Here is a 13207-nt window from a genome sequence, read left to right as displayed (position 1 = left end):
GGAACTATATTCATTGCAAACCATAACATGAAAAGTATCCTATTCAATCAGTGATACGCAAGGTCTACAGAATGAATGATGCAATTGTTGCGAACACAAACCAAACATCAAAGCCTATAAATGCTCATCAAGTAGCAAGGAAACATTGCCATGGTTAGTGAACAACAAGCAGCAAGACAAAAGTCCTCTAAGAACCCAAGGAAGAGAAAAAGAGAAACAAGTAAAGCTCTCACAAAGTATGCAAAAGCAATCCAACACTCACCACAACATATTTGCATATGTTGTAACACTTTGACTTTTCTATCAAAACTCAAGATTTCCAAAGCACAAATGTGTACTCTAACAATTCAAAACAATATTGTTACCGATGAAATCCCTCCTAGGAGAAAAAGCTTATGTGCTTCTTGCTTCAAACTTCTTAAACAAAATGTCATCCACAAATATTGTCATAAGAACATCGTTTTATCAAAGAAAACACCGTTCACTACCACATTGAATGACATTGAAGCACGTCTAATATTAGTACGTATTCCATTCGCACAAATACAAGAGCCTAGCTTCGATGGTCAATATGGTCTTAAAGGTAGAATTGTGAACGTATTTGCAGATGTTGATAGAATGCAACAAGTTCCACCGAGATTCATCACCGATGGTGCTAAAGCAATAGTTGCCATAAAAAGAAAATTGTAGTACACACATAATTACATGATCGACCCACACTAACAATGCGTGCTTTGAAGGAACTATTGCAAGCACCAAGTAATTGACTTCGAGGATCGTGCCATTGCTATTGCACCTTTAGAGGGATTCTCTCCTCTATGCATTTTCAAAGATAAGTACTGTGAGGAATTAGCTTTTCCAAATATCTTCTATGGGCATGCACGCAAATACAATTTACTGGAATGTACTTCATACCAAGAAATAGCACACTACGAACTCACAAACAAAGATTGACGATTCGCAATGTCTATTGAAAACATTTTCTTCAAAAGAATGAAGATAATGATACAACAAATTTTATCTTCGACATGGGCGTGAATGTGCAAAGCAAAATTGCATGGCCGTACATTGAAAGCAAGAGATGCCCTCGAGAACACTAACATAGAGCACCTCCTAGGTTCAAACCTTGGGTATCGTGCTTTCGCCTGTCTACAAACATCATCAGATTACAAACTGAAACTTAAAAATAACCTCTTTGCCATGGTTCGCCAACTAGGCCCTCCTACATTCTTTGTAACTCTATCAACTCTACATAGAAACAATGGGAACCTTTGATTCAATGCTTGGAAGCAATTGAGCACAAATCAATCACTCAAGAGAAATATAATGAAACACAAAAAAAAAGAAACTTGATTCACCAAGACCTAGTAACAACAGCACAGTACTATGTGCATAGATTCCAAGCACTCAAATGTCTCTTGAAGCAAGACCCTTCAATTGTAGGCAAAGTTCAAGACTCCTACTTTGTTATCGAATTTCAAAATCATGGTAGTTAGTAGCTAGCATTGTGTAGTCTCGACGGTGACTCACGTGTCATGGGGATCTTGAAGGAATGTTGATGGAGCCTCCACTCCAAGTTATACATGTCACCTTTTGAAGGGAAGGCCAACCCTAATCTCTTTATACCACTCTCTCTTCTCATTCTTTTACCATCCTCTTGGGCCCATCTAACTCCAAGACACAATCCTGGCTCTACGGACTTGCCACTGTCCATCAAATCACATTACTAACCAGCGATGGCATATTGTTACCCAATCTGTTAGCATGCCCACCTTCCTGATCTCGATCTAGTCCTCTGGATCGTGCAACATTCATGGTTGTTGGAGTGTTGTGAAGATCATGCAAAGTAGTCTTTCTTGTGCATTGGGTTGAATCTTCTTTTAGTTGTTGGAGTGTTGTCAATGAAGATCATGCAAAGTAGTCTTTCTTGTGCACCGGGCTGAATCTTCTTTTGGTCCATTGCAATAGAGGGATGTAGTGGCTCCTTGTTATGGGATGATTGCTGGAAGTATGGATGAGTGATTCTTTTAGAACTAGCACCTCAGGGTTTGAGTGAGCCGAGTTGAGTACTTGTGACCATCCAAACAAGTAAGAAAAAGGAAAATAAAAGTATAAGGGGTAAGTTATTAGTGGGGATTGATGTAATATCCTAGTGTTGTTAGTGTTAGCAGAGTAAGTAAAGTGCATTCTCATGCTCCTCTTAAGTCCCATATTTGATTTGAGTGGGACTTCAAATGGATTCTCATCAGACTATGTCTTTGTAATGCCATGTTTGAACGTCTAGAATTGTGCATAACAGTTTGTCTTAGGCATAAGTCAGTGCCCTATTATGTTTTGGCTCTGCTGAAGGGATGTGTTGTTGATGCTAATTGGTGTATTGACTTTCCATAGTGTTTGTAGCTCATCTTATTGACCAAGGATCCCTTGCGCTGATGTAGTTGTCATTTGCTGAGTGTGCAGTGCTGAGGATTGAAAGAGGACTTACCACCTATTTGCACCTAGTCTTATTTTCATCTAGGACTTCCACATGTGAGGAGAGAGGTAGTCCCACTAGGAATCTTAGAGAGGGATCCCCTTTTGCACCCATCATTTATTATTAAGCCTAGGTATAAGCCTAGACCCAAGCCTTCATAGCCACACCAAAAAGCAAGTGTTGTCAAGCCTTAACATGACATGTACGTGAATTCGTAAAGGAGCATGATCAATATTCAAGGTCTCGATCGGATTGCTTGTCATGATTTCTTTTGGAAGTGAAATATTATGAGTTGTCAATATTTACAAGCTTTTGTAGATATATACAAGCTTTGGTCTTCATGATATCCAAAAAGCTAATACTTTCCATCGTCTACAGTAAGGCATGATAGGATGCAACTCTTAGAAGTACGATTGATCACATTTGTCAAAGAGATGATTCAAACATTGTATTGCATATTTTTAGTGCTTTGTGGTTTGTAAGAATATTGGCATGTGTCTATTTTGCAAGTTTGTTATCAATCTGTTCATAAGAAAAACCATGATGCCATTCAGAATAAAAAACATGGTTACGAATACGTGGAATGCCTTGGTGCAAATGAGAATGTAGAATCATTGCTCTCCATAAGAAAGATTAGCCTTTATCTATCCTTTGATAACTCACTCAACTCCTGGATATACATGATCCATGCCATCGTCATTGGCTTCACCCCCGATGGTTTATGAGGGCCTAGTTATTTGATTGATGCTTGTGCTCATGGCGTAAGGTAAAAGCCCCATAAGGTGACCAACTCCCATTGTCTGTCAAGTTTTTTATGCTCGGCTTTTGTGCTATCTATGTTTGACTTCTCCTTGTCTACATTCCAATAAAATCCAAGGTGTCTATTTGTGACGTTAGAAAATGTGCTTCCTTATTGGTGATGCTTTCCTCTAGATTGAATTGCATGTTGTGAAGATTTTGTTTCCATGGGTTTTACCCCTTAGGGATGGCTACTCACCTTCAAAACATGCCATTTTGTCCGTCTCTAATAAGGCTACGATTTGCTTGTAGGAGGCATCGAGATATATGGGACCAAGCATGGCAATACATCAAGCATGGGCGAAAATCCGCATATTGGGTGTTAATAAACTATAGCTCTCCATGCATCGTGCATTGAATGCATCTTGGCCATGGGTTGGATGTGGGCATGCAATCTTGCCCATCCATGATCCGTGCCCATGGTGCGCAAGTTTGTAAAAACCCTTAGGAGAGCGTGGGAAGGAGTGCTAGTGGTGCTTGGAAAGCATTATTTTTTTTGGCCTGCCCTTGTAAGGGTAGGTCTTAGTAACAAGTTTCAATCTTGAAAAAGGAAAAATGATTTTTCAGTGTAATTATTTGGCATCTTGATTTTGTGGTGAGCTGAATGGCTGTTTGCCACGTCTGCTGGTTCCTTTAAGGGAGTGGTAGTGTTAACAGTGGTGCGTGTGCACGTGGTGTTCAAGTAAGGTCGTGCATGATTTTATTTGCACATGGTGTTGTGCCCCTGGTTCCAAATGGAATTGGCTTGGGCTGAGTAGAAATAATGGCTTCAACGCTTCGATCTACACAACCTCGATCATAATTTTTGCAGCTCTCTGCCTAGAGAGAAAACATCATTGATTGATTCATTGCAGAGATGGCAAGCTCGGAGGCTTTCGGGGGGTCAATGGATACCGGCAACTGCAATGTTGGTGGGGTTTCATCTACGAAGTGTGGTCCATTCTCTTAAGCTTTCTTTGTTCATTCATTCATTGTTATTCAAGCTTGGACTTCATTCTTTCTTCGTTGTTGGTCTGATAAGAGTCATTGCGCTATATAGAGAGGGAAGAAGGGAACAAAGGTGCACCCGATGGTGGCTTAGAAGAGGTGAATTCGGGTTTTGTGGATCTCGAAAGTGGATAGTGTATTTGGTTACGTTTATATTCCACCTCCTATAAATCAGGCTTTGGTGCTGTCCAATTAATGATGATTGGAGTGATTATTTCTGTGTAGGTGGGCTAGTATCCTGTTTAGAGGGCTTTCCCATGATGGCAAATATGCCAATATTTGCTGGGATTTGCCGCATATCTTGTTTTTTAGCTGACATCTTTGGGCATTACAGGTGCTCCAGTGGAGACAGAAATTCTTCCTCCACCCGGGCATTACAAGGTTAAACCCCTTTTTCCCCGAAAATTGCAACCTTCCTAGTGAATCGTTGGCTGTTACACCACTTGCATCTGACAATCGCTGACAATGGTTGGCAACTCCAAGCACAAATGCTATGCGGGGACAGACTCCGAGTAATGCTGCAATATGCAAGCCCCTACTAGCCTTCTCATACACGGGAATGCTCTCTTAGCAAGTTGCCGCTATCAAAACGACATCACCTGTTGCACGGATAGGGATCCCACTTGATATTATCAAAAGCAAACGTCCACTTAGAGATGCTCTAGGTGAGGCGCACAAACGGCCATGGAGAAGCTTGCAAGGAGCATTAAAAAACGTGGCTTTGCAAGGCTACACGGAAGGTAACAATGTGCTAATCAAGTGTGTGGTGTACGTAGGTTGTTTGGTGTTTGTTTTGTGATTATCCCACAGAATTGGAGTGAATACAAAAATTTAACGTATTGAGTTCATCTCAGTGCGCAATATCTTACAAGAGAGAGGAACTTGTGGCACTCTAAAATGCATGTTGGCCTTCTACGTCGGTCCTGCACTTGAAGGAGTGGACTTCGAAGAGCATATAGAGGATATCGCCTCGTCCATCACATATTTGGGCAACATAGAATAAGTGTCAAAGCAGCGTAGAGGCAGCAAGTTGGTTTGAAAATATAGCATCTACACATTAATTTGCTAAACTTGTTACGTGATGCCACCTACAAGATGCCAAAATACTTACACAGATTTCACATAGCTTTAAAATCATGGAGACCGTTTTTTTCGCTGCCTCGATGAGCCGCAAGAGAGATTTGGCTTCCCAAGACCCTGTTGTGTTGAGAGCATGTTTGAGGCTCAATCCCGTGTAATAGGTTGGAGTGACCCTTACACAGGTTGGAGTGACCCAGCCTCAAAAAATGTAGATTAAGTTGCCCACACAACCTCTAGTTTTTATTGGGAACACAGGAGACGTCCCCTAATGCCCTTTTAAAACAATTGAAAAATCAATGAAGATATCTCCTTTGCGCACTAATTTGTATTTCGTTTTTGCTATTAAGATTGTATGCACGCACACCCTAATCAGTTGAATTGTTTTAGAATACCCTTGACTATGGCTAAAGTCGTCGTACTTGTGGGTGACTTGTGGCCAGCAAGTGTAGAGGCATTACAAGCAAGTAAGGCTATGTTCGAAATACAAACACCATGCCAACAATCCTCCCCAAAGAAGCAATTGCAAACCCAAAGACATTGGGCCGTGTAGTGGCCAAGTACGGAACTTTTAAGGCAAGAGACACAAATTACCCCACATATATGCGAGTTGATTTTACCAACTCCGCGTGCTATGAAACAATTACTCTACATCTTCCCCACAAGTATGTTTTCCAATTAACGGACATCCTAGAGGTGGAAGAGTTTTATCATGTCGAAGTTCCTTCCATAGCAAAGAAATCCCTCAGCGAGGGTGGAACCTGTGATGTGTCACTATGTGTGGATGCAACAACTAGTGTTGTAAAAGTGGAGCCTTTTATGGCAAACTGTATTTCGTACCTGAGAAAACAATTAGTTTGTACGTTCCATGGGTGATGCAACAAATGCAGAATGGGAGAGTCCTACTCACCTTAGTGATGGAAACAATTGCTTTCCTGATAGTGTAGATCAATCTTGATAGCCCTACATTAGAACAGATAATCATAGCCGATGGACCCAATGCTGAGGACCGTGCCACAGTGAGTTGTTCCCGTTTTGCTCTCGACTTTAATCTAATGTGTGCACACCATGTTCTAATATTGTGATTGCTATAGTTATCTTGTGTAGCGGATCAACGATCTCTTCTATCGTGCTTAATCTAGGAATTCCATGACGGTGGTGTGGTAATGTACGTGGTGAGAAACAGCAGCTCGTACATGTGTGCTAGGCGTTCACTTGCTATATTTGATTTCACCATCTTGGCAGCCATGCCAGAAGGAAGACTCCATGAGAGATTGCTTGCTGCATCTTAAGCATCCACACCAACACCATGGTTTTGGCCTCCCCATGAACGCAAATTTGGATGTTTCTTTGTATCGATCGGCATGATTTAATGGGGCAAACTTCACTTCCGATCATGTATCGCTATAGGAATCATACATGTCAATTCTACAAAACTCCTCTAGCTCCAGAGCCTTGCTGCACAATTGTTTGATGCACGTTTCTGTAAAGTTTTCAACTACATTCACGCTCATCTACTGGAGTGAAGCTAGCCCGACCGAGATAGTCGTAGTAGGGCCCTCCACCATGAAACACCGCCACACTATATTTGTGAACAATTCTTGCTATCCTCTTGCCATGACACAATTGACACTAGTTCTCACAAAGCGAAAGTACAATGCTTGGACAAAGGAGGACGAGGTGGCCCTTATTCAAAGACTATGTAACCATCCTAGCCTTTCTGCGATGGACGCTGCTACTCAATACCAGCACGAGCATCCTCATGGACAATACTCCTTGCGTGACAATCTACAAGTTATGGGCAACCGCATCAAGGCAACCTACTACCGAAGTACAACCGCAAGAAGTAGATGCAACCACCAGCAATTAGCACATTTTTGGTCCTGGTACAACTGCAAAAGATGAGCCAACTACGCTAGGTACTAGCAATTGTCGAAAAAGAGAAAGGCATGCAACAAATGCTCGATTGGTATACATCAAGAAAGTGGAGCCACCCCAAGTTACGTGTGCGCATGTTATGGAACTTTGACTTTTAATGTGAAGCTCCAACTAACATCCACAATGGATGCACTTTTTGAAAGTGTGGGTGTGCAGTTACGCAATTGTAAGGTGAGCATTGCATTTGCCCAAATTACCTCAACCAAGCACGCAGGCAACAACAAATGCCAAAGTTTTGCTCTGAGAACATGGTTGTCGTGGCAAAAACCCGATACACATCAACGTTAAATCGAATTGAAGAAAGGGTTGTGGCAATTCGAATACCATTTGTACAAATAAGGGAGCTAACATATGAAGGCCAATATGGCCTGCACAGAGGTATTGTCAATGTCTTCGCAGATACTGATAGAGTGAAATATGTACTGGCAAGGTTCCTTGCACACAATGCAACAATCCTTGTCGTAAAATCAAACAGAGGCTGCAGTACTCACACAACTAGATGAGTGGCCTTGTCCAACCAACAACAACAATGCGCGCACTGCACGAGCTCCTTGACACACCACTTTACAAGGAGAGCAATGTCCAAGTTATAATCCACTTTGTTTGGCATACATACACATACTACAAGAGAATATAAACCTGCAAGAACAACATGAAGCTGAAACCTCACAGCTTGCCACCACAGAGGAGTACATAAACACGGACACTCTAGTGCATGGGTTGTACACAAGCCACCAGGTGGTCGACTACCAGGACTCGCCCATAGTTATTGCACCGTCCGAGGGATTCTCTCCCCTGAGCATATTCAAAGACAAGCACTGCGAAGAAATGACATTTCCAACATTATTCTATGGCCACCCTCGTGCATACAACGTTACAGAAAGAACAACTTCTCAAGAGATTGTGAAATGGGAGCTAATCAATGAGGACATGCGATTTGCTACTTGCATACAGAACCTATTCTTCAAGATCCTCATGCGGCAAATTCTATCATCCACATGGGTTCGAATGCACAAAGGGTAATTGAGAGGGGCAACATTGCGAGCAAGGGATGCATTGGTTGACACAAACATAGAAAGGTTTCTACAGTCAAATATTGGTTACCATGACTTCACATGCTTGCGTACATCTGCAAATTATAAGCAACGCCTAAAAAGCGAACTCTTCCCAATGGTCCGCCAATTTGGGCCATCGACTTTCTTTGTTACTTTCTCCGTTGCAGAGAAGCTGTGGGAGCCACTACTCCAATGCTTGCAAAAGTTGTGAGCACTTGCACATGAGTAGCGACATAGTGACACCCACAAAAAACAAACACAATGATTACGTATTTAAAACCATCGACACACAGGCACGCATATTACATGCCATAAACGTTAAACATAAATCATGCAACAAGAACATCAACATACCTACAGACACAAGGCTGACAGCTGGGGGCTTCACACAGAATTACGGCTAAAAGATGGCATGATTGTTGAAATCTACTCTAGCAACATCGACACGAGCAATGGCATAGTCAACGGTGCATATGGCATATTCAAGGCGAGCACGACTACTATAAAACTGCCAATAGTTTGGATTGAATTCTTCAACTCACAGATCGAAACGAAAGCAAGAAGCGACAACAAGTTCCTGTACACTCCGCTTACGTAGCTACGATGGACTCCTATTCTGCAAGTTGCCAAAGAGTTCCAGATCGGGAAAAACAACCTCTACAACATCACGCACAGGCAATTTCCTGTACAACCGACAGCTGCACACATCGTGCATCGTTCATAAGGGCTAACAATGGGTGTGGTTCCGCTTGACCCTTCAAGAATCAAGACACATGGACTCATTTACACAACTATTTCACACGTACGAGATCCCTCAAACCTATTCCTTCTATCAAAGCTAGAGCAAAAACACATCAAAGTCGACCACATAATACAACAAGAGATCGAACGCTTGCGATCCCATTGCACATGGCAATTTGTGCACAACCATCCCATGAGCGAACATCATGCAACAAAAACAATACAATCATTGAACATGAGATCGTTGACCTGCCACCTACCGAGGATATTTGTTGCTACAACATCTAGAAAACACGTTGCAACAAATACTGTTGGCAACAATCACATACATAGTGGGGGATTGCAACATGGACTACAACATACAAAGCAATGCCAAAACGACAACTCCAATAATTCACGTCTCATTACAAACTCAAACAGCGAATCAACACACCTACTACAATATACGGGTCTACTCTCAACCACATCTAGACAAACACAACATTGGCCGACGAAGAAAAAGGGACGAACGTTGTCTACTGCTCCGATCACTCCCTCCTCTTGACAAAAATAAACACGGCCTTAAAAAAACATGCCAAAAGATACAACACATATACGCTTTCCGTACATTGCAAAACACCAGCCCCATCCACGGGCACCTGGCCACTTGGACAATGTCCACCTTGTTTAAATTATTAATGAAAATTCCGGCTTAATTATTAGTGATTCACTCTTTCAATTTCAAAACACCAGAGGCAACGGTCAAATTTAGGCAAGGCTGATTAAAGGGCGTCCAGACTTGTGATGGACGCCTTCAAAGCTTTTCCCTGCATCAGCCATGAACGATCATTTTGCTCTATGCGTCGACCGCCTTCTCATTTCCTCCTCCTCTTCCTCCTCCTCCGCCGCTGCTGCTCCGTCTCCCACACAAGGAGACTCTCATTATATCCTTCAAATCCATTCCAGTGCTGGTCAGGAATCGTGCAAGTCGCACCTTGACACGTCGGAAGGCGTCGCAGAGTGCCGAATTTGCCAAGAAGAAGACGACGCGGGGAATTTAGAGGCTCCATGCGCTTGTTCTGGGAGTCTGAAGGTTTTCTACCCTAGGAATCCCACTTTCCATTTGGCAGAGTTCAGAATCGTCTCTGGTCGTCTACGTTCTGGCCTTTAGGGGGTCAGAACTTTGTGAGTGTCAGTCTGTTTGTGCCAACATGTGCGCGCATGTTTGTTTCGCTCTGGGTCCATGTTATTTTTTGCGCTTAGTCTTTTGGTATCATCCTCCAATTTAAGTCGTTTGCAATGCAGTTTGCGCATCGGAAATGCGTACAACGCTGGTGCAATGAGAAAGGAGACACATTCTGCGAGATCTGTCATCAGGTATCTCTTGGTAGCTCTGTCCTTTAGGGCTTATAAATCGATTGTAAAGAAAGGAACGTTGCCACCTTACCCACGATAACGACAGTAAGAGGTGCCGGATTTAAATTTCGCCTTTGTTTGCTACTTCAAGTCTTCCAAGATCGTTCTGTTCTATGCGATTTTCAGCATTGAGCATGAGGTTGAATGATGCCTAGGATCAAAAGTAATATATTAAGAAGCATGATTGCTTCTATCACGACTAGTCCTCCTTTTCATCCTGTTGTTGTAAATGAAACGTTTTCCTCTGTTGCCGCATGCGATCATTGGTCTGCTCTCTGAACGTGGGATGGCTTCCCAGCCTTACAAGAGTGGTTACACAGCTCCAGCACGACCATTGCAAACGGATAGCATTCCCATTGATATAAGGTACATTAGTGCATTTGAACACCCTACTGTGCTCATAGTTGCCAAGCTTTTAAAGTTCGGATCTCTACGTCCTCTCAGTTACCAGATAATAAACAATAGCTGCGATCCTTCGTCTCTAAAAGAAAAGGGGTGCAAATCCTGCGTTCCTGCTCTGCAAGGATAGAAGAGTTTAGTGAATTTTGGTGTCTTTCAAATATGAAAAAATTGTCTCTGAGAGAGTAGATGATTACAAAATAAGATATACCTTTACCTCAGTCGAAGAACTGCCATATATCTGAGCAGTGACAACTGGGGGATTGTCGTTGGATCTCAACTCGACCTACAAGATCGTCGGATTCTCACCATGGCCGCAGATGGTCGCTTTTTTGAAGCTGAATATGATGAATATGAGGCAACCAATGCTAGTGGTGCTGCTTGTTGCCGCTCAGCAGCACTGATTGTAAGGATCACATTCTCTTCTCAATCTCCCCAGAGTATGGTCACACTTTTGGAATCATGAATATGTTAATCTTGGAATGTATCTACTGGCATATATCAAGCTTGTGAGCGTTGTTACAGCATGTAGGTATAAACAATTCGATTGTTAATGATCTGAATCATAGGGCAGCTACGCTAGTTAGTTACCTCCCATGAAACGAAGTAGCCCCTGTGCTAGCGTGTGCTATGATATTTGCTATGACCTCTATACTAAAGTTGCTGTGAAACGTCCATGAAAGTTGCAGTTTTCTAGAAGTTGTGTTTTAAGTAGGGCAAGTAGCCATACCATACCATCCCCTGCCAAACAGTGGTTAAACGGTTGCCATTCTGTTGGGCCTCTTCCTACAGCCATTGGCTAGAAAAATGACCTTTCTTTCTAGGCAAACAATCAGTAGGGCTAGACACTTTTAACTACGGTAAGAACAACAAAATTAGAGTGTACCAGGAAGGACATTCAGCATAGACACGGATTACAATTGAAGCAGCAAACGAGGAATTGTCTGTTCTTAGGAATCAGTAGTTGAAGTTTTGGATGCTGAACCTTACCAATTTGAATCAGCCTCTTTGCACTTGTTGTAGTTGATGGCTCTACTGCTGCTGCGTCATGTTCTCACTTTTACATCTGCAGCACGAGAGGAAGAAGCATCGACATTCTTCACAGTAATCATTCTTATGTTTGTTTTAAGACCTGATCCAATAAAGTCCGTATATATTTAGTGTATTGATGACATATGTACTGATAAAGCTGTTCACACTTTGCAACAGCTGTTTGTTCTAAGAGCAGTGGGACTTTTACTGCCTTGCTACATCTTGGCTCGTGCAATGAATATACTGCAGCAGAGACGCCGGAGACAGGTATAGCTTTTCATATTTTCAATACAGTAGACAATGGTATTTCCCATCTGGATTAACAAAAACTTTTCCTTTGGTGTGATAAAGGAAGCAGCTATGGCTGCAGCTGAAGTTGCAATTTTACTCCAAGCTGGCCATGCTCGAGGCACACACTTTGCAGTGGCTCCTAGTCTGTTGTCAGCCCATGAATTGCCATAATGAACTATTGGAAGTAATCACCATGGCTATAAGGAACGAGATCATCAATACCAATATGATCAATTGGGCATATTATAATGTGTTATTCCAGGTGCTGGTGGCCTTATCCTCAGCATTGTATGGAGCCTTTGCCTTGGCCTAAGCTTACCGCATTTTGAAGCTATGTTCAAAATGCCTCATGCCGACTATACTAAGAATTTGCAGAAGCTAAGCTCTTGATCTGAGTGGATAACTGTATTCAGTGAAGACTTACAGTGGCATTCAGAGAATCCATTTTGGCACAAGGTCAGGCGCCCACATACTCACTGATCTCTTCTAAACTACATGTGGAAACTTTAATTGTATATTTTTAGTCGGCCCATGCAATTTTTGTACTAAGGCTAAACTCTGACTTCTGAGAGGTCACCTAAATTGCAGAAAAGGTTGATATTTGCATCAATGAAAATTCTTCATAACTAGGAACCCTATGTCTCTGTCGTAACATATGCCTCCCCAGGCCAGTTCTACAGAATGGTTTGACTGGAGCTCCAGAATTCTGTTGACCCTAAATGTGTATATGCAGAAAATCACTTTAAAGCATCAGAGAGCATCATTTAATAGTGCAGATCAGGACTAAAAACTTTCCAAATCATCTTCTGGTTTAGAAAAATAACTAACAAGGAAATCTCCCCTGAGGTTTGAAGTGCTTACTTGCGAGGAACACAGATCAATTGCTTGTGCTTGGAGCTGTAAATGTATAGCTGTCTTTCTAGCAGGATGTGATTCAAAATTTCCCCCAACATCCCAGGGAGAGACAAGTAGAATCAGTGAAAATGGACCGCAGTGGATGAGTTAGCTTAGTTCTAGCAAC

At 42.2% G+C, this 13207-nt stretch overlaps 1 protein-coding gene across 3 annotated transcripts; it reads left to right on the top strand.

The window, feature by feature from the left end:
* Positions 1-9880: 9880 nt before the first annotated feature.
* Positions 9881-12792, top strand: LOC147879902 (uncharacterized). 3 transcript variants are annotated; one of them, XM_087371466.1, is made up of 7 exons: positions 9881-10141; positions 10354-10425; positions 10763-10830; positions 11113-11269; positions 11887-11967; positions 12073-12162; positions 12254-12792. In XM_087371466.1, the coding sequence occupies exons 1-7, from the start codon at positions 9887-9889 to the stop codon at positions 12497-12499; spliced, it is 969 nt and encodes a 322-aa protein (XP_087227592.1). In that variant the 5' UTR covers positions 9881-9886; the 3' UTR covers positions 12500-12792. The 3 variants fall into 3 exon arrangements, with proteins under 3 accessions (XP_087227592.1, XP_087227595.1, XP_087227593.1); XM_087371469.1 differs by having other exon boundaries at positions 12247-12472; XM_087371467.1 differs by lacking the exon at positions 11887-11967.
* Positions 12793-13207: the final 415 nt, after the last annotated feature.

Source organism: Dipteris shenzhenensis, chromosome 33 (genome assembly GCF_047967505.1).
Source record: "Dipteris shenzhenensis isolate YYH24624 ecotype China chromosome 33, Dip_SZ_1.0, whole genome shotgun sequence".
Lineage (NCBI taxonomy): Eukaryota > Viridiplantae > Streptophyta > Polypodiopsida > Gleicheniales > Dipteridaceae > Dipteris > Dipteris shenzhenensis.
Note: the sequence above shows the minus strand (reverse complement) of the source record. Positions and strands in the feature narration are given on the sequence as shown.